The sequence below is a fragment of the Annulohypoxylon truncatum genome (genome assembly GCF_022578515.1).
Source record: "Annulohypoxylon truncatum strain CBS 140777 unplaced genomic scaffold F4807scaffold_5, whole genome shotgun sequence".
NCBI lineage: Eukaryota > Fungi > Ascomycota > Sordariomycetes > Xylariales > Hypoxylaceae > Annulohypoxylon > Annulohypoxylon truncatum.
The window spans coordinates 799,679-819,129 of NW_025953791.1; the positions used below are offsets into that span (position 1 = coordinate 799,679).

General features: G+C 48.4%; 4 protein-coding genes across 4 annotated transcripts; 2 read left to right on the top strand and 2 right to left on the bottom strand.

Moving 5' to 3' along the window:
- Positions 1 to 1,996: 1,996 nt before the first annotated feature.
- On the bottom strand, positions 1,997 to 3,864 carry F4807DRAFT_310597 (ornithine aminotransferase). Its single transcript, XM_047995047.1, has 3 exons — positions 3,195 to 3,864; positions 2,439 to 3,140; positions 1,997 to 2,355 (listed from the first exon to the last, which is right to left on the bottom strand). The coding sequence occupies exons 1-3, from the start codon at positions 3,696 to 3,698 to the stop codon at positions 2,200 to 2,202; spliced, it is 1,362 nt and encodes a 453-aa protein (XP_047857599.1). The 5' UTR covers positions 3,699 to 3,864; the 3' UTR covers positions 1,997 to 2,199.
- A 660-nt stretch (positions 3,865 to 4,524) lies between these two features.
- F4807DRAFT_412847 (glycosyltransferase family 22 protein) lies at positions 4,525 to 7,327 on the top strand. The gene is made up of 4 exons (XM_047996811.1): positions 4,525 to 5,120; positions 5,216 to 5,443; positions 5,504 to 5,868; positions 5,917 to 7,327. Exons 1-4 carry the CDS (start codon positions 4,869 to 4,871, stop codon positions 6,992 to 6,994), a joined length of 1,923 nt encoding a protein of 640 aa, XP_047857600.1. The 5' UTR covers positions 4,525 to 4,868; the 3' UTR covers positions 6,995 to 7,327.
- Positions 7,328 to 7,690: 363 nt separating this feature from the next.
- On the bottom strand, positions 7,691 to 10,931 carry F4807DRAFT_412851 (Cullin-domain-containing protein). Its single transcript, XM_047996812.1, has 3 exons — positions 9,908 to 10,931; positions 7,938 to 9,850; positions 7,691 to 7,885 (listed from the first exon to the last, which is right to left on the bottom strand). The coding sequence occupies exons 1-3, from the start codon at positions 10,502 to 10,504 to the stop codon at positions 7,828 to 7,830; spliced, it is 2,568 nt and encodes an 855-aa protein (XP_047857601.1). The 5' UTR covers positions 10,505 to 10,931; the 3' UTR covers positions 7,691 to 7,827.
- Positions 10,932 to 11,728: 797 nt separating this feature from the next.
- Positions 11,729 to 17,545, top strand: F4807DRAFT_412854 (P-loop containing nucleoside triphosphate hydrolase protein). Its single transcript, XM_047996813.1, has 7 exons — positions 11,729 to 12,269; positions 12,339 to 13,145; positions 13,199 to 14,990; positions 15,047 to 15,133; positions 15,189 to 16,439; positions 16,571 to 16,639; positions 16,937 to 17,545. Exons 1-7 carry the CDS (start codon positions 11,958 to 11,960, stop codon positions 17,260 to 17,262), a joined length of 4,644 nt encoding a protein of 1,547 aa, XP_047857602.1. The 5' UTR covers positions 11,729 to 11,957; the 3' UTR covers positions 17,263 to 17,545.
- Positions 17,546 to 19,451: the final 1,906 nt, after the last annotated feature.

The window sequence follows — 19,451 nt, forward strand, 5'->3', positions numbered from 1 at the left end:
AAGTGGCCATTAGTCATATTAAAGCGGCTTTTGCTCGTTGTCTTTGCGTCTTTGCGTATTTGCGCGTCTCTTTGCTTCTTGTTCTAGCTAATAGCACCTAAGATTTAACCCTTTGTAGATCCGAACCAACATTGGAGTCGCAAGCAACTATTGCTATTGCATCATTACACCATTGTCGACCGCTTATTCCTCAAAATCCTCCTTTTCTTCCGCGTACGTATGTACATAGTATGCGCCTCATTACAACTAACGTGCTAACCTACATGGCAGCTAATAATTGAACGCCGATGAGCTTATTTCACGCCATTCTTTGCAAATGCTACACTGATGACTGATCGGCGAGTGAGGCTCAGCCGGGAATATAATGCCTGCACATACTGCGCATAGCAGGCACAATTCATTGAGTGATTGCCAATGAATTGACTTAGTCTGAACTAGAGCTGGAGCTAGAACAGGAAGAGAAGTCGAATTGTGTGTCACTTGCCTGCTTGCTAACAAGTAGCTAACAAGGAGTGAGTTTTGGTCACAAGGGATTTCCCAATTCGCCAAAGGCTGGTCTATAAGGTTTGGCGCTTATATCGAAGGACAAAGCCCTGGACCCTGAAAAAGGCGGCTCGTTCAATCCCGTCTTATTCCTATCTGCTCCGCAACCGGGACCGTCAATTGAGTATCAATGCTAAGGATTTAGACTTCTGATTACGCTCTTATCTATCAGTCTGCTCTTCTCAGTAGTCGATGCTGCTTTTCTTATTCCTTATCAGTGACTGATCGCGTTGCATACTACATACTTTCTACTATTGCTGCGCCCTTGCTGACGCTGGGGATTGATGAGATAAATGAGAGGGCTGGTCGTCCTCCCATAAACTGCATGACCGCCTTCGATTCGCTAGAGATAGAGGTAGCTACGCGCAAGCGCCTATAATTCGGATAATCCGTCTATCTCGATCATACTCCTTTTCTAGGAAGACTAGGCATCCCCGGCATACACATACGCTATACACGCACGCTGCTTCAGAGTCCCTTCCAAATAAATTAATTCTACAGCGCTCTCGAAGCTCCTTGCAGATGGGTCTTTATGCAAGTCCTTCGTTGCTTGTGTCAGTTTCAATTAGGCAGACCGAACCTACCACGTACACGTACTCGGCTACGGTGGAACCCCCTGGCGGTATGCACGTCTTTCGATCCGAGAACAAATCGGAAACCCGAAGCTGGCGTGTTTGTCCCTTCGTCGACTTAAGCTAGGCACTTGGACAGCTACGTTTTAGGGATCGGAGCTTGATGTTCACATCAAGGTTCCTGTTCCTGACCTGACCGATAGAACATGCTTTTTTAAAGCCGGGAGCTTACTCGACGTGTGTCCCATTAGGAATTGGTAGAAGCTAATATGTGCCTAGAATTATAGGTAAGAACCTTGGAAGTTGAAACAAGAACCGAAAGAAAAACAGCGCAGCTAGCTTCTGCGATATACAATCTCGTCGCGGAGCCTGCTTAGTAAAGGGGTCGTAGACTTAATGCCGAGCCTTAGACAAATCGATGATGCATTGGAAAGCTGCAGCTACCCTGCGACCTCCGGGCCACATGAATTGTAAGACACGTCTACTGCATCGAGCTAAGGTAGGACTTGGTTGAGCTGGCCAGTCTTCGATCCGGCTGCTTCGTATCGGCTGTTCCATTAACGGTAATTTTCCACATTCCCAGTCAAGCACCGTTACCCACACAAAATGCACATTTCCGCGCACAGGGTCCCCGCATTGCCGGTTTGGACGATTGGAAACCCGGGAAAAGATAGTCATTTTTGATACAGTCCCTTACTACATGTAGGCGTATCTACCTATCAACCTATCTAATTCTAAGAAACCCTTGTAGTCATCTCTGCTCTAGGCAGGGACCTATCGTAGCTTTCTATTTTATAGGCAGAAGGAGGAAACAAACCTCGGTGGATATCCATTATAGGCTCGACAGGGTTGCAGGACACCGCCCTTATTCACATGTTTACTGTGTAGTGTATGCGACGTATGTACTAGATTAGGTTACCTCGCACTTTCTTACCACCCTTTTTCCACTTGTTAAGTCGGCGCTGTACGCCCTGCCAACGAACAATCCTCGAGTTCGTGGTCCAGCTCTACTTCCGTCCAATCTCATGATCTCACATGAACTGAAAGATGCGGGGTGTCGCTAGCGTTGCTATGCCGCGAGGAATTAATTCTCCAGCTCAACGTGGACGTTTTCATGCTTCTTCATATCTGGTAGCTCTCGCAGCGCATCGCCAATAATTGTCATTGCCTTTCGAAGTTGTACCTCTGATATGACCAATGGCGGTGCGAAGCGGATGATGTTACCATGGGTCGGTTTAGCCTGATCTCCAAGTTAGTTTACCATATACTGTGTTGCGCCCAGAAAGAAGAAAAGGGAGAAGGATAGGCGTATATCAGTCTTACCAGAAGCCCCTTCTGCTTGAGGAGAAGGCATAGGTCCCAAGCCGAATGACCATTCGTCTTTGTTTCGTCAATAACGACGGCATTTAGTAGACCCTTTCCGCGGATGGTCTTGATAACTGGCGAGTTGAGTGCTGCTAGACCGTCGCGGAAGATGTTACCAAGCTTCTCAGCCTTCTGGGTAAGCTGTTCCTCATCCATGAGCTCGAGAGCACGTATAGAGACAGCACAGCCTAGCGGGTTACCGCCGTACGTCGAGCCGTGGGTGCCAGGCTCGACGACGAGCATAATCTCTTTACTACTAAGGACGCAGCTGACAGGATACATGCCACCAGAGATAGCTTTCCCCAATGTAATCATGTCCGGCTTGATGCCAGCCCATTGTGAACATAGCATACGCCCCGTGCGACCGATACCTGTCTGAATCTCGTCACATATCAGAAGTACATTGTGCTTCTTGCAAAGCGCGTGGACTTTGACTAAGTAATCCTCGTCTGGAACCACTACACCTGCCTCTCCCTGGATAGGCTCGACAATAAATGCAGCAGTCTCCTTTCCGTGGGCCTCGAGCACTTCCTCCAGATCGGCTACGTTGTTGTAGCGGATTGGCTTACCGGTGGAGGGAGAGACAGCACCAATGTTAGGTATGTATGGTCCGTAGTTGTCTTTCGACTCGGGATCGGTGGAGAGAGTTACCGCAATCATCTATCCATGACGTTAAAAGGCATAGCCAACCTTGCGATAGAATATTTAACCTACCGTACGGCCGTGGAAGTTCTCATTGGCTCCGAAGACCAATGCCTTACCCTCTGGCACCTTCTTGACTTTGTAAGCCCACTTTCTCGCAATCTTTATAGCCGTCTCCACCGCTTCAGCTCCGGTGTTCATTGGCAGAACCATGTCGTATCCGAACATGGATTGGACCTTTTCCGCCCACTTGGGAAACACGTCATTGTGAAACGCCCTGGAGCTTAAGGTCAATCTTCCGGCCTGTTCAGTGAGCGCTTTCACCAGCTCGGGGTGGCAATGACCCTGGTTGACGGCGCTGTATGCAGAGAGGAAGTCAATGTAGTGCTTGCCTTCCGGGTCCCAGACATCAGCGCCCTGTGCGCGAGCGAAGACAACAGGGAGAGGGTGGTAGTTATGGGCGGCGTATTTGTGTTCGGCTTCAATCGCACCCTTGGTCGAGGAGGAGTGGTATCTGGACGACTTTGTCGAGTCGGAGCCCGAGCGGGTAGTCGGAGCATCTGCGTGAGGAGCCATGACTGCGACGGTGTTGAAGGTTGTCGACGGCCGAGAGACAATTAGCGGAACTAAGACTTGTTTGGATTCAAAGAAGTACTAATTACAGAGTCGGCCTATTGATACAATAGGACGCAAACTACGAAAAGTTGGTTGCTTTCAAGGTTTGTTGGTTGGGTATTGGGTATATTCTGTCTTGAGGAAAGAAAAGAAGGTCGAAAGAAAAGCAAAATGCTCGAGAGACATAATGAGATAAATGGAAAAATGCAAGGCGGGGGCGAATGATCGATGTCAAGAAGTTTTGGAAGTTGCGCTACGTAATATGAAATGTTCGGACTGATGCTTAGGTAGCCACTAAACCCCTAAGTGCAAGTCGAAGCGGCTCATCCAGTCGCTGCTGCCCATGATGACAAGTTTGTCCGGCCTTGAAGTCAAGATCGAGTTGGTCACATGCGGTGAAGCGGCGAGTCCGGTCCCCGAGCCGAAGGAAAGCGCACCATTGTGAGCAAGGACAAGGGATGTGTTTTGTTCTTTCTGAGCTAGAGTTGAGATTCTCATCAGTGAATAATAATTACATATGGTTATGCCATTACTCGTACAAGACCCCCGTATACCACAAGGATTGGGAAAAGAAAAAGAAAAAAACCAACACAACGCGATTACGGTCAAGGAGTACCCGCCGAGCCCGGAGGAGTCGCGGTAGCCGAAGAATCTTCAATTATGGACCAATCACATACCACCCATTTCAACATAACCAATAGTTAAGAGGGAATAATTATGTCGTGGGGGTAACATCCGACGCTCAATGAGATAAGACTGCGCTTGGCGGCGAACGCAAATGAAGTCATGTGAAGTTATTCAACTATTGGGGTGTATCCGTCCCGAACTAGTTATCGGTTTATCGAAGCAATGTGGCTAAAGAGGCAGCCTCAACTCAACTAAAACCGCAGCTGGGGTCAGCTGTCACGTGTAACCAACTACTTGGCGATATGTATTTGGCAATTTGTCTCGATACGGACAGCTCCGTGAAATCCAAATTGGTCCAATTGACGCTGTAGCAGATGCCAGGTCGCCTCAACTCCTCTATTTGTATTTGTTTTATCATTTATCATTTTGAGTTTTCCCTGAATTCTTATCGTGTCCTCTAAGTAAAGAGAATGAAATGGATATATGAGACTTAAGTGACTCAAGATGAGCTCAGGGAAGAAGTCAAAGTCTAGCGCCAGCGCGCCGGGCTCGACCACGAAAAGCTCCCTCAACAAGAACAATGGTTCTTATTTGGTTTCCGTTCCAGCTCGGGATGCGTTAGCTGTCATCTTTGCTGTCCGCTTCGCCAATGCGCTTTGTGTCCGCACCTTCTTCCAACCGGACGAATATTTTCAGGCCCTCGAACCAGCATGGAACATGTTGTACGGAGACAATAGCGGAGCATGGATTACCTGGGTATGTAGAATGCTAGACTACCCTTGAAGTTTCCCACCTTGTTCCTTTAGACTTCGTCGAATCCCAACCAGCAGAGCCTAGCTAATTCATAAAAGGAATGGAAACATCAACTTCGCTCTTCAATCCACCCTGCTGTATTTGCTTTTGGATATTGGATCGTCGAACAGTATGGAGCGGCAGGAATGTCTCCCATTACTAAGGCTAAATGGCTTATCGCGGCACCCAAGATCCTACAGACAGGCTTTGCTGCCTTGAGTGATTGGTATTCATGGAGACTTGCGGAGAAGTTGTACGGCCAAGGAAGTGTTACTGCCTGGTCCGTTGTGAGTATTTGGATAACCTGGAGTCCAATTGATCTCCGACTGACCCACAGATATGTGTAGCTTCTGATGACATTGCTTAACCCCTGGCAATGGTATACTTCGACAAGAACGTTCTCTAACTGCTTCGAGACTACGTTGACAGCTATGGCTTTGTATTACTTTCCCTGGAGTCTTCTGGGCACCGAGGATGATGGGAATTCCAAATCCAAGTATTCGTCAATCTCACTCTTCGAAACCTGGGGTCAAGTAAACAGTCTCCGGTTGTCTCTAATACTAGCTGCATTTGCTGTTCTACTACGTCCAACCAATGTTCTGATATGGTTAGCTATAGCCACCCTTGCACTGACAAGAGCTACTCTCGGCGGAAAGTCACCACTTACCCAGAGGAACTTACTCATAGTCTACAGAGAGGTCCTGCTTTGTGGGTAAGTCAAACCTCCATCATCACCATTTTAGTGTTCTAATCGTCATAGGTCACTCGTTCTCGGGCTGTCTTTGCTGGCTGATCGTCAGTATTATGGAGAGTGGACATTTCCTCCCCTGACATTTCTGCACTTCAACGTTGCCCAAGATCTCGCCATCTTCTACGGCCAAAATGACTGGCACTACTATCTCTCTCAGGGCATACCGTTGCTATGCACAACAGTAGCCCCATTCGTCCTCAAGGGCCTATTCAAGTCCCTAGACTCGGAGGAGTCGAACTGGCCAGTTACGACTTGTAACACTTTGAAAGCATTGTCCTTTACGGTATTCACAACCATATGCTCCCTATCCTTCGTCTCCCACAAGGAAGTCCGCTTCATCACCCCCCTCCTCCCAGCCTTCCACATCCTAGCCGCCCCCTACATCACATCATTCTTCACCACCATCATCGACGTCGCCTCTTCCCCTACTACCCCAACCTTAGGCTGGAAGCGCACCCCGCTCCTCTGCGCCGGGCTCCTCGTCAACGCCGTCATCGGCGGGTACCTCTCGTACTTCCACGCCGCGGCGCCCATCAGCGTTCTCGGCTTCCTACGCACGGAATTCGAGACGATCCACCCGACACACCTCGGCATTCCTCAGCCCGCGAACGCCAACGCCACGTACGACGACGTCGATCCCGATTTCGCGCAGGAGCTGTTCGCGCTCTTCCTCACCCCCTGCCACGCCACCCCCTGGCGCTCGCACCTCGTGTACCCCGCGCTGCGCGCGCGCGCGCTGACCTGCGACCCGCCCGTCGACACGCTGCCGGGCTCGCCCGAGCGCGCCTCCTACGAAGACGAGACGCGCCGCTTCTACGCCGACCGCGTCGGTTTCATGGCCAGGGAGCTGTGGCCCCGCGACCGCCCCGGCGAGGATATGGCCCGCTATATCGTCGGCTATGAGAGCCTCGAGCCCGCTCTGCGCGAGTACTTCGATTGGTCCGGGCCTGGCGGCAGACATAAGGTCGAGTTAAAGGAGGTCTGGGGCGAGTGGAATGGCTTGTTTACGGATGATGAGAGGAAGGCGGGGCGGTTGGTCGTCTGGGCTACGGGGTTTTATGATAAGCCGGCGGTTTATGAGCCATAGGAGTGTGTAAGCTTATGTACTTACATGGATATCTATCTACCTACCTACCTTGGTATCTGGATGAGAGATATGGTGGAATATTGAAATGTACATTGTCGATATGAAAAGAGCTTTGTGGTATATAAAAACAGTTCCGTACATGGCATACCAGCGTAGAACTATTGTATGTAATCACATCCTATTTTCAACCCCTTTACTCGCCATCATCAAACACCACTCACCACTTATTCTCCTATGCAAATACACGAAATACCACATATCCCCTGCACGCATCCCCAAAATCGAGCTATTCAAACTTCTTACCTAATACAACGCCTAGAATGCTACGACGAGTACGTAACGCCTTCTTAGCGTATTCTAGAAAAGAACTTCGGTGGATACTCCTAGCGTGGAACGTTATGTCACTAGTGCAACAGGCGATGCCAATGTCAACAATCAACAAAGCATTATGCCGCCTGTAACCGGTCTGGGTCCGGGGGACTAGGCATTTGTGGATAGAACCCTCCCTCGTGGCTAATCGAAAGAGGAAAGGGGGTAGAACGAAATTGTGGACGGCGCAATAAATCTAGAACGACGGAGAAAGCGGGGAGGACGAATAATGGCCTGGCTTAACGCGGATACGCTTAATTACTATGCAAGATGGAGGATGCTATGATTAATATTCGTCCGTTGTCTATGAGCACTGGGAAAGGCACTTTGATTGATTGTGACAGGCTGTAGAGCCAATTCATGATTAGGTAGCTATTCTGAATGAATCTACGACGATGTGCATCTATCCTGTATAAATCTTGAGCTTAAGGCTAGGTAACGGCGACCGACATCCAGAGCAGTATTTATGCCAGGTATGTATACGAGCCTCCCTCTCGTTCGAGATAATCCTTCTCGATTAGCCTGGTGGGAAAGTTAGCGCAACATTCAATAAAATGTTTGGAGGGTGACTCACTTCTCGATATTCTTCTTTATTTCGGCTGGCTCGATAGCGCCTCTGCTCTTGGTCTGGTTGATGACTTCAGCAACGAGATTGGCATGAGTCATTGCTTTGCGGCTCTTCATGATCCTCACAATCGCCGCCTGACACTCAAACTGACGATCTTGGGCGACCCGCTCATGCGTATCTTGGTTCTCTTCCTTCGTCTCTTTGAGCTGAACCTGATTAATCTTGACCCGATATTTAGGATCCGTAAATGCCTTGTTCACTGTGAAGGTGTCTGTCGGGTTTACGTCCCTCCCCTTAGGATGTTTTGTGAGGACACGGGTTTTCCCGCATGCTAGAGATTGTAAGGTACGGCTAAGATCTGGCCCAGTTAGACCAGTATTCTCCGAAATATGCTGATAAGTAAGAAATCCCTTTGGATCGTCCTCAATGTGGTTGAATAGCGTTAACACGACGGCCTGATATGAGCTGACAAGTAGCTCCTTAGGGCCCTTGTTAAAACGACCCTTAATGAGACAGTGTGCTAGAGAATGTTTCCATGTAAGGCGTCTTCCCGTGTGCTTGTTGACATAATATTTTTCGAAACGTCCAATCTGTGCGGCAACATCGTCGGGAAGTGTGAGCTGCGTATCCGGATACGTCGGCCATGCTGCTGCAGATAAAATGCTGACGTTGAGGTCCAAACTACTCTTGCCATGCCCATTACCCTCGCACCAAGATTTGTACGAAGCCATCTCGTCCCGGGCAAGTTGTTGGTCTTTGAACATCTGCTCTAAGTTATGGGTGAAATTAGAGCCACATTCGTTCTTAAGTTTCGCAAGCATGCTTCTCTCTGCGTCCGCACTCGCACTGCGGCCCATCAAGAGACGTCTGGCTAAATCTTGTTTGTAGAACGCCTCAAAGACATCCTTGCCTTCGATGAAGCGGAATAGCTCGAGAGCTTGGTCTAGCTGTCGATCTAGCTCGGCATCCTCGTCGCCAGTACTTGCTAGTCCACTTTGCTCGGCATCGACACGGTCTTTGATATCAGACAGCAGCGACTTTGGCAGTGTTTTGAGGCCTCCTCTAAGCAGCATGTCGATATACTTGGCGATCATCTCACCAACTTTAGAAGTCCCGGTCTTCCACGCCGACTGAACTTTCCGGTCGTTGATAAAGCTGCTGAATGCCTGGCGCATGCTATAGGTGAACTCCTCGTCCCTATTGAAGGCGTCTCGGATCATAAGATCTAATGACCTTCTGAATTCAAGTAACCTGACGACCATTTCGTCGCCTCTAGATGTGTCATTGACAATTACCGAGCCCGCTTCCTTGATATACTCTTCCCACGGTTGTCGTAGCTTCTTTTGTATACTCGATAAGCGTAAGAGGTCATACAAGGCCTTCATAGATTCCAATGCATTCTCGTCCAGTAGTTTGCCTATGCTGCCACCGTCAAGGAGCTTTTCGGAATAGTTCTGGATCAGGATGGTATGTGCACTATCCATTAATTGCCTCTTCGTAGTGGAATCAAAGTTGTAGCGGTTGCAGCGGTAATCCTCCCTCTCAAGTAGCTTCTCGCAGCTAGAAATGTAGGTCTTTAAGGAAGCGCAACTTTGTACTTCAGCAAACTCTCGGAAATACGCCTCGGATGTTTTCAAGAAATGTGGCTCAAAGGATTTCCCATAGATGTTTAAAACATTTAACATCGTGATGGAATCATGCAACAGATTCGAGTCGAATCGAGAATCTCCTCTTCGGTCGTACTCTACTAGATCACACATGCCAATGAGACTCTTGGCCCCTGGGTTAACACCGGATGAAGACTTGATGAACATTACTCGTCGAAAGAGCGAAATGGCCAGGTCATTAATCTGCTGGAAATCCTTACTTCTCAGCAGAAACGACCGGTCGAGATAACTGAACACGGAGCGAATTATGGTCTAGAAGAGCAAATCAGTCAGATTCTGAAGGACCTTCGTCATACCAGATATATTCACCGATTGAGTGTTCCATATTTGCCAGCGTTTGTGAGTGCTCCTCAAGATGTCGATGTTTGATGAGCCAGCCTCTGCCATTATAGACCTGTGGAGGTCATTGTTTAGATAGGCGTCACATCGCTCTTTTAATATGTCGTATAGCTCCTTGGACGCTCCATGTCTGCAGAGATCCTCAACTCCCCGATACAGTCGCTCGAGTGGTTGGCGTGGCTGCTTCTGTTCGAATATGGCTTGGAGAGCCTCGAGAAGCCCTTGCTTCGTAGCTCGGTAGTATTCCTCGAGATCACCGCCTCGAGGGGTGGTCCGTAGGTTCTTGATTACAAGCTTCTTTGCGCCTTTGTGAGGTTGAAAAGTGGGAGGTTTCGTCAGGTCGACGATCTCTGGTCGCTTGCCATGCACCACCTTGCTCATTCTCGAAGCGGAGGCGCCCAGGTCGAAGGGATTATTCAATTTAGTACGTTTATGGTCGGGACCGGAGGGCGGATTGCCGGAATTCTGTCGGGAATGGTTGCTAGCAGCAGTGGCCGGCTTGCGCTTAGACGGGGTCGGGCGAGAAGAGGACGGTCCGTCGAGTGGCGAGCTTCCCGGCGAATGCATGGACCTGGGGAGGCCCTGCAACTACCTAAATAGTCACACAGGCCTATATCGGTCGAATGGGTCGAATTATGGAATTATGGAATTTCCGAAGTGGCCAACGAAGACGTTGCGATATCCTGCGATTGCAAGGTCGATAGGGCGTGGATGTTGTTGGAGAAGGAGAAGTCGAGATTGTATTCAGTGCTAAGTGGAGGGCCGAAACGAGGTGAGGTCGCTCTTGTGCTATCACGTCGAAAGCTTGTATCACATACCTAATTACCCTGCAATCAATATCTAACGGGTACGTATCTGCCCTGGTGGTCAACGGTGATGCAACCGCGACGGGTTTAGATTGCGGGGCTTAAATCCGTTAAGCTACATATCTCCACTTAGTGTCCCGCTGTATAAGACTATCAATGGCAGTTGCAACTTGCAACCGTTAGCGCTCAAGTTGTAATGCATGAATTGATTTTCTGAAGACGATACAAATAACCTGTATCTACCGAGATATCCATGGATAGAAGTTAATACCCAGGTACTATTAAGCATCCTCTCGTAATCATGATATATACGTTTTAAATGCATAATTATATTATACCACATAGTTACATAAATGTGCGGTGTGAAGCTCCCAAGCGATTTCGTAAGCTTACTTCGTAAGTAAGAATTATTATTCTACCTTATATTTTTTAAGTAAAAAGTTCTCAACAATACTTAGATACAGGCCTATTTGTTTCGATTCTTCGCTGGACCAAATAAAATCGGGTTATAGGACTGATGGCGTCTGAAAGTTGATAGGAAACTTTGATCGCGTGTAGGAAGTCATATATATATATCGGTTTTTTGAAACGCCATGCTAAAGCACATGAACGGAATAAGGATGACTTTACCTTATAAGTCCACTCGCCAAAATGTATATTGTTCGCTACCTATTTACTTTGTACTCGACCAGCTCGACTTGACATTCAGTACATAATATTTAATAATTCATAACCAGCTAAAGCATTGAACTTACGTAAGACTTGCGAATAAATAAAAGCGGAACTCTAGAACTCTCAACCGTTGTATGCATAAATCTAGAACAATGAGGCCGACCTCGGGTGACACCAGGGGTGAGAGCTCGGATGTCGGAACTAATGAAATTACTAGGATCCTTAATCCCGTACGCCGTACGGATGCAGGTGCTTTACAGGTAATCACATAGCAGCCTGGCTCCTAGAAACCGCTAATTCCTTGCAATTCCCAGCTTACATAGCTGCAAAAGGTTAGTAGAAGCTTCCAAACTCCGACGGGAAAAGCCTTCCAGTTCGCCGCTAAATTTCCCAAAACGACATCACCATTTACTTTCTTACCAATCAACTTTTATGTTCCTTTTAACTTCCGTCACCCACAACCAATATTGCGCAATTGGAGATTCCCAGCTCTATCGACCTACTATGATCTTTGTCGTCTGGAATTTAACTTAAGGCTGGTCATGGGATTCGGTGACCATTCCCAGCAGGTCCTCCAATCGACGGGGTCCTTTACGGGCTATAGGCCGCTCCACGAGCTCGGAAAAGGATATCTCAGCGCGACGAAAGAGTTCAAACAACCGTTATGCGGTAATGAAGAAGGTTGGGGGCCTTTGAGCCCTTTCAGATATGATTTTACCCCATGCTTCATCGACGTATGGGTGTTTGCAGTTGCTGCCTTCGGCATTGTTTGCGGAGCTTTAGCTATATGGTATGTCTTGCGGAGGCAGAAGCCTACTGGAGCTTCAAAGGATTGGCAATTTTGGGTCAAGGAGGTATGTTCAAATATCTTTCAATTTTATATTGACGTTTAGATCGCGCTGTATACTGACTAATGCCTATAGTCACTTCTCGCCGTCATCATTGCCGACGTCGCCGTCCAGCTCGGTATCCAGATCATAAGCTATCCCGGAATATGGCACGGCGACTTTCGAGTTCTTACGACGGTCCTTACTATCATTTCTCTTGGCGTCATCTTCACGATTCAATGGCTTGAATATGATCGTACGAGGAATGCTAATGGCGTTGTGCTGTTCTATTGGTTGCTCCTCTTAATCGCGTACGCTGTCAAGTTAAGATCTTTAATATCACAACAAATATACGATAAGAATCTTGCGTACTTCGTTACGTATACAATCGGGTTTGGTCTTTCGGCCATTGAATTTGCCGTCGAATGGCTTTGGCCCAAAAACCGCAGCGCTTACGACGCCTTAGTCGACGAGGAAGGAGAGGAATGCCCGGTGGAATATGCGACAGTATTCTCGCGCTTGACTTTTTCGTGGATGACACCTCTTATGAAACATGGATACAAACAATTTCTCACCGAGGAAGATCTTTGGGGACTTTCTCCTAGCGACAAGACCTCTGCAACGGGAGATAGATTCGAAAGAGCATGGAAATATCAACTAGAGCATAAAAAGCGTCCCTCTCTATGGCTGGCTTTGTTCCATGCTTATGGTGGACCTTACATGTTTGCTACCATTTTCAAAGTTTTCAACGATTTAGCAGCTTTCTCTCAGCCTCAGCTCCTACGTTACCTAATCAGCTTCGTGGACTCGTATGGCGAAGGAAAGCAGCCTCAACCCGCTATCAAAGGCGCGGCTATCGCTATAGCTATGTTCTTCGTCGCATGTTTGCAGACCAGCATGATTGTAAGTTCGCCAGTAAGTCATTAGGCCAAACAGCCTTTGCTAACAAATTTCAGCATCAATATTTCCAGCTTACCTTTATCACGGGCATGCGAGTCAAGTCAGGACTTGCGTCGGCTATCTACAAGAAATCGCTAAGGCTATCAAACGAAGGCAAAGCTTCGAAGACGACTGGTGATATTGTTAATTATATGGCTGTCGATGCGCAACGTCTGCAGGATTTAACCCAATTCGCACAGCAACTTTGGTCGGCTCCGTTCCAGATTACTATCTGTATGATCTCGCTATATCAACTTGTGGGATGGTCTATGCTCTCTGGTATCGGTGTGATGATTATCATGATTCCCATCAACGGCTTTATCGCAAGACTTATGAAACGTCTGCAGAAGACTCAGATGAAGAATAAGGACGCAAGGAGCCGTTTGATTGCTGAGATTATCAACAATATGAAGAGTATCAAGCTCTACGCTTGGAGCACAGCTTTCATGAACAAGCTCAACTATGTCAGAAATGACATGGAACTTAAGAACCTTCGTAAGATTGGTGCTGGTCAAGCGTTCGCAAACTTCACCTGGACTACTACCCCGTTCTTGGTGTCATGCTCGACTTTTGCTGTTTTCGTCTGGACACATGACGTACCGTTGACTACCGAGATCGTGTTTCCCGCTCTTACGCTATTCAATCTGCTTACTTTCCCTCTCGCTATCTTACCTATGGTTATCACCTCTATCATCGAAGCTAGCGTTGCGGTGGGTCGTTTAACAGAATATCTCGCAGCCGAGGAAGTCCAACCTGATGCAGTCATCGTTGGATCAGCCGTTGAGGAGCGTGGGGAGGAAGCCGTCGTTATTCGAAACGGAACTTTCTCATGGAATCGTCATGAGTCTAAGGATGTCCTTAAGGATATCAATTTCAGCAGTCGTAAGGGTGAGCTCACATGCATAGTCGGCAGAGTCGGGTCAGGGAAATCATCTCTTCTACAGAGTATCCTTGGTGACTTGTGGAAAGTCGAAGGTAATGTACGGGTTCAAGGCACAATAGCATATGTCGCCCAACAGCCATGGATTATGAACGCGACCGTGAAGGAGAACATCATTTTCGGACACCGATACGAGTCGAATTTCTATGAACAGACTGTCAAGGCATGCGCACTGCTTCCTGATTTCACACAACTACCTGACGGGGATGAAACCGTTGTTGGTGAGAGAGGTATCTCCTTGAGTGGCGGTCAGAAAGCTCGCGTAGCTCTCGCCCGAGCGGTATATGCGCGAGCTGATATCTATCTGCTGGACGACTGTTTGTCCGCGGTGGATTCCCATGTTGGTAGACACATCATTGAGAACGTATTAGGTTCAAGTGGTCTACTCAATTCCAAGTGCCGAATCTTAGCGACAAACGCTATATCCGTCCTTTCCGAGGCAGATTACATATATCAGCTTAAGAATGGCGAATTTTCTGAGAGTGGGACATTCCGCCAGTTAATAGCTATGAAAGGAGGTATTGCAGAGCTCATTAAGTCATCCGGGCAGGAATCTGGATCGGCTTCTTCGGCAATTACCCCCGAAGGTTCGGGAAGTGAAACATCGACGTATATTGAACCTGAGAATAGCCAAGATAAAGAAGAAATTGAGGAGGCTCAAGAGGGCATTGCTGAGTTGGCACCCATTAAGACTGGGCCTTCTGCAGATTCTGCCGCGCAAAGACGAACTGGTAGCATGTCAACTTTGAGACGAGCAAGTGCTGCCAGTTTCAAAGGCCCCAGAGGAAAACTACATGACGAGGAGGAGCCCAGTTCTAAGACTAAGCAGGCTAAAGAGCATTTAGAACAAGGCAAAGTTAAATGGGACGGTACGTGTTCCTCCCCAGAACCCATGTTCGGTTGACTGGAATACTAACAACGATAGTTTACATCGAATACGCCAAGACAAGCAATCTCGTAGCTGTCTGTGTCTATCTCCTCGCATTAGTCGCAGCTCAGGCCGCACAAATTGGTAAGCGCTGATTCCTCTGTACGTTTTGAATGTAATGGTACTAACGGCCGTTTAGGTGGCAGTGTTTGGTTGAAAAACTGGGCAGAGGTGAACGGCGATGCTGGAGGCAACCCTGACGTTGGAAAGTACCTTGGCATCTATTTTGCTTTCGGTGTCGGCTCGTCTGGCTTGGCTATGGTTCAAACGCTGATCCTATGGATATTCTGCTCCATCGAGGCCTCGAGAAAGCTACACGAGAGAATGGCAACTGCTATCTTCAGGTCACCAATGTCGTTCTTTGACACTACACCAGCAGGAAGAATCCTAAACCGGTTCTCGAGTGACATCTACAAACTAGATGAGGTTCTAGCGAGAACGTTCAACATGCTCTTCGTAAATCTAGCTCGTTCAGGGTTCACCCTAGTAGTCATCTCGGTCAGCACTCCCGCCTTTATCGCATTGATCATTCCACTCAGCGCAATATATTACTGGGTACAGCGATACTATTTACGAACATCGCGAGAATTGAAGCGATTGGACAGTGTCAGCCGCAGTCCTATCTATGCACACTTCCAGGAGTCACTCGGCGGTATCAGCACAATTCGGGCATACAGACAGCAGGATCGATTTGAGCTAGAAAACGAGTGGCGGGTCGACTCGAATTTGCGAGCTTATTTCCCGTCTATCAGCTCAAACAGGTGGTTAGCAATTCGACTAGAGTTCCTCGGAGCCATAATCATTCTCGGAGCCGCAGGGTTCGCCATTATCTCCGTCACGAATCACAGCGGTTTGAGCGCCGGAATGGTGGGCTTGGCTATGTCGTACGCTCTACAGATCACGACTTCGTTAAATTGGATCGTTCGCCAGACAGTGGAGGTGGAGACAAACATTGTATCCGTGGAACGAGTGCTCGAGTATGCACGCCTGCCAAGTGAAGCTCCTGAAATCATCCACAAGCATCGGCCTCCAGTTGCTTGGCCTGCATACGGAGCTGTCCAGTTTCACAACTTCAGCACTCGCTATCGCCCAGGTTTGGACCTGGTGTTAAAGGATATCAACTTGGATATCAAATCTCACGAGAAAATCGGTGTGGTAGGACGGACCGGAGCGGGCAAATCCTCCTTGACCTTGTCACTTTTCCGTCTTATCGAGCCAGTGACCGGAGATATCAGTATAGACGGCCTCAACACGTCAACGATCGGATTGTTAGATTTGCGGCGCCGTCTTGCCATCATTCCCCAAGATGCGGCTCTTTTCGAGGGCACAGTTCGTGATAACCTAGACCCGGGCCATGTCCACGATGATACAGAGTTGTGGAGCGTACTAGGTAAGTGTTACACTGATCTCACCCACCTTTGCTCGTGCCGCAGGGTCGAGAAGGCACATGCTCTCACGTAACTCGGCTGCTCCTAGTCACTTCCCACCATCTTACTTAGGCTAACATACCGTTTCTCACAGATCATGCACGGTTGAAGGAGCATGTGGCAAGCATGGAAGGCGGGCTTGAGGCCAAAATCAACGAAGGAGGTAAGTGATTGATTTTTCGCTTTCTTTCGGCTCTATCTGCAGTCCACGATGATTTTCCTCTCGCCTCCGGCTACCTGCATAGTGTGCAAGGACGCACGGAGGCAAGCAATACTCGTTTTGGCATGTCGATCATCCATCGTTTGCTTGCCTTTCCCCGAATTCTATAGCTAGGACCCTGCGTGATCGTCAGGTTTTGATGAATCTCGGTGATATCATAGCCGTCTAGATACGACTGTACCTCTTCACGTGAGCGACTCCAATTGTTGAATTTGCCGACTAACGTATTGGGTTACATAGGATCAAATTTGTCAGCAGGTCAGCGACAGCTAATCTCCTTAGCCCGTGCTATGCTCACGCCATCCAATATTCTCGTACTGGACGAGGCAACTGCGGCAGTTGATATCGAGACGGATGCTATGTTGCAGAATACGTTACGCTCTTCGCTCTTTTCGCACCGGACTATCATCACAGTTGCCCACCGTATCAACACCATCCTCGACAGCGACCGGGTAGTTGTGCTCGACAAGGGTGAAGTGGTCGAGTTTGACACGCCACAGGCACTTATCCAAAAGAAAGGCGTGTTCTACGGTTTGGTCAAGCAAGCTGGACTAGATACGGAATAGTTCATGCTTTAGTTGGATCGAGCCTGTTTGTAGTCTTTCGGTATATCACATACCCCAAGCGGGCATTGAGTTACCTAGGTATTAAAACGTTAAGCCAACCCGTTCAAGTGAATGGTATGACTTGACTTGAATTGTTTATAAGGAAAGGCAGAAAAGCAACGGTAGAATAAAAAGATTTATCTCGGGAAATATTTGAATCCGTAACCAAGTGTGATGTAATCTCTCAGGTACATATTTACACAACAAGAGACAATAAAGGTATACATATTTTCAACACGTATTTAGACTGGAGGATGTCGGGTGTTTGTGATATTCTTCATCGTAGAAGCTGAGTGCATCACAAACTGACGTTATACGTGACTCGGACTGCCACGATTACTTATCACGGCGACGAGAAGAACGCCTGCGCCGCCTTATGCGATACGGGTTCAGCTCTTACGGCACCAGCGATCTTATACTATAATCATCATGACGAAAGGTAATGTGGACTGATGGCACGACGTGGCGGGAGACGATAGACAAGCTACCCGCCGTTAGATGCTGTGACAGGGCGGCTGGTCGGCGTTTGCCCAAACCCGTTTTTGTACGTCGACGAACATGTAGCCAACGCCTTCTCTCTCTTTTCCATCTTCGTCGTCCCTCGTTCTTTTTTGTTTTCTTTTTTCCCGCCATTTTTTTTCCGCGCCAGCTACTCGTGTACCTATTCTACGCTTAAGCTCGGCGAGGCGAGGCGATCTTCTTGACATACATTCTACGACATATCCCACGTGTATCACCTTCCTACGCAGCACGACTAGCTCGCAAAGGTGTAAGGTAGGTAAGATAAGCAGGTGAAGCTGGCCTTAGCTAGGTAGCTACCTCGGAGTGGCCTACTAGTGCTGTGTTCATGTTGCGCAGAAGGGAGGGGGCGTGGTGGGGAGAAAAGGAAAAGGGGCCGTCCAACGGCGACACATGATTGTTCGCCTCTTTGTTTTTCTTTTCCTTTTCCTTTTTTCTTCTTGTGTGTTCCCCTGAACCCGTTCGCCTTATGTCATGTTGAAACACTAGGTCGAGATAGCTTTCGCGTGCGGCCGCTGTGGTGTAAGTAATACATACAGTGCGTGCGCGCGCGCATGGGTGCGGTCGTTGGATTATGATAGGGGGAAAGTTGGGGGCTTAGGGATTTGGGGGGCTTAGGAAGAGGAAGGGAGGTTTGATGTGAAGAGAGGATGCAAGAGACTCGAAGAGCCCTGTTTAGCGACGTTACACGACCGTTGCCGTCTGCATGGACTGCCTAACCTTATTCAGCGCGTTACCTATAACCGGCTGATGCATTATTGGGAAACTGACAGCTTTCTTCCCGTCGGGTCCTTGGGTGCTTCGTGCTTGGATGACCGCCGCAACGGACAATGTCGTTCTAATGCGGGGAGACGAGTGGGGAAAGCCTCCACGGAAAGCCCAGAATACGACTGGATACCGTTGGAAATCCCATATAGGTAGTCTTAACAACACTTTTATGATATTATCTAACAAGTTAGGTATGATGGCATGATACATTGCCTACTTTAATCTACCTACCTTAGTCTATCCCGAAAATAAGCTACCATCGAAATCACAATCTCCATCGAGATCCGTGATACAGCTTTCCCCTGATAGGTGACAGAAACTATCAAAAACCAACAGAACCAGACGTCTGGGGTTCCTTTTACAGCTATAACTGCCTGGTCCCCTCACCCTTCTCGAAGACTTGCCGTTGCACCAAAACCCCCTCCTCGGATCGACTTGCAGGAATTCGATTTGTTAATTCCGAATGTACAGTTACCTACTTCGGTATATGCCATAGGTAGGAATGGGACGCTATGGTCGCTATGGCTGACTGATCTTCTGGCTAGCTCACCACTTGATAGCAACCATGTGCTCGCTTCCCAGCGTCATCTCAGACACGGGGTTATGCAACCACAGTCCAAAACGGACTGGCCAAGTCTAGGCAAGTTACTTTTAGCTGTAAACGACAGAAACGACAGACACGCAGTATGCGGCCGTCCTGCCGTGTAACATCAAGGGTATCCTCGAAAGTAATTGAAGAGAGGGCGGGGGGGGGGGGGGGGGGGGGGGGGGCCGCCGCCGGGGGGGGGGGCGGGGGGGGGAAGTGGTTGTGTTATAGGGGGGGGAGAGGGGGGGGGGGGGTTTAGAGGAAAAGTAGGGAGGGG

What these genes read in the sequence shown, in the direction of transcription:
- F4807DRAFT_412851 (XM_047996812.1), bottom strand. Translation starts at nt 10,504, where the DNA reads ATGCATTCGCCGGGAAGCTCGCCACTCGACGGACCGTCCTCTTCTCGC. An exon ending in AAATATGGAACACTCAATCG is followed by an intron (nt 9,851 to 9,907) that starts GTGAATATATCT and finishes TTGCTCTTCTAG; the next exon opens with ACCATAATTCGCTCCGTGTT. An exon ending in ATAAAGAAGAATATCGAGAA is followed by an intron (nt 7,886 to 7,937) that starts GTGAGTCACCCT and finishes CTTTCCCACCAG; the next exon opens with GCTAATCGAGAAGGATTATC.
- F4807DRAFT_412854 (XM_047996813.1), top strand. Translation starts at nt 11,958, where the DNA reads ATGGGATTCGGTGACCATTCCCAGCAGGTCCTCCAATCGACGGGGTCC. An exon ending in AGCTCAGGCCGCACAAATTG is followed by an intron (nt 15,134 to 15,188) that starts GTAAGCGCTGAT and finishes ACGGCCGTTTAG; the next exon opens with GTGGCAGTGTTTGGTTGAAA. An exon ending in GGCCAAAATCAACGAAGGAG is followed by an intron (nt 16,640 to 16,936) that starts GTAAGTGATTGA and finishes TGGGTTACATAG; the next exon opens with GATCAAATTTGTCAGCAGGT.
- F4807DRAFT_310597 (XM_047995047.1), bottom strand. Translation starts at nt 3,698, where the DNA reads ATGGCTCCTCACGCAGATGCTCCGACTACCCGCTCGGGCTCCGACTCG. An exon ending in AGAACTTCCACGGCCGTACG is followed by an intron (nt 3,141 to 3,194) that starts GTAGGTTAAATA and finishes CGTCATGGATAG; the next exon opens with ATGATTGCGGTAACTCTCTC. An exon ending in TCAAGCAGAAGGGGCTTCTG is followed by an intron (nt 2,356 to 2,438) that starts GTAAGACTGATA and finishes CTTGGAGATCAG; the next exon opens with GCTAAACCGACCCATGGTAA.
- F4807DRAFT_412847 (XM_047996811.1), top strand. Translation starts at nt 4,869, where the DNA reads ATGAGCTCAGGGAAGAAGTCAAAGTCTAGCGCCAGCGCGCCGGGCTCG. An exon ending in GCGGAGCATGGATTACCTGG is followed by an intron (nt 5,121 to 5,215) that starts GTATGTAGAATG and finishes AATTCATAAAAG; the next exon opens with GAATGGAAACATCAACTTCG. An exon ending in AGAGAGGTCCTGCTTTGTGG is followed by an intron (nt 5,869 to 5,916) that starts GTAAGTCAAACC and finishes TAATCGTCATAG; the next exon opens with GTCACTCGTTCTCGGGCTGT.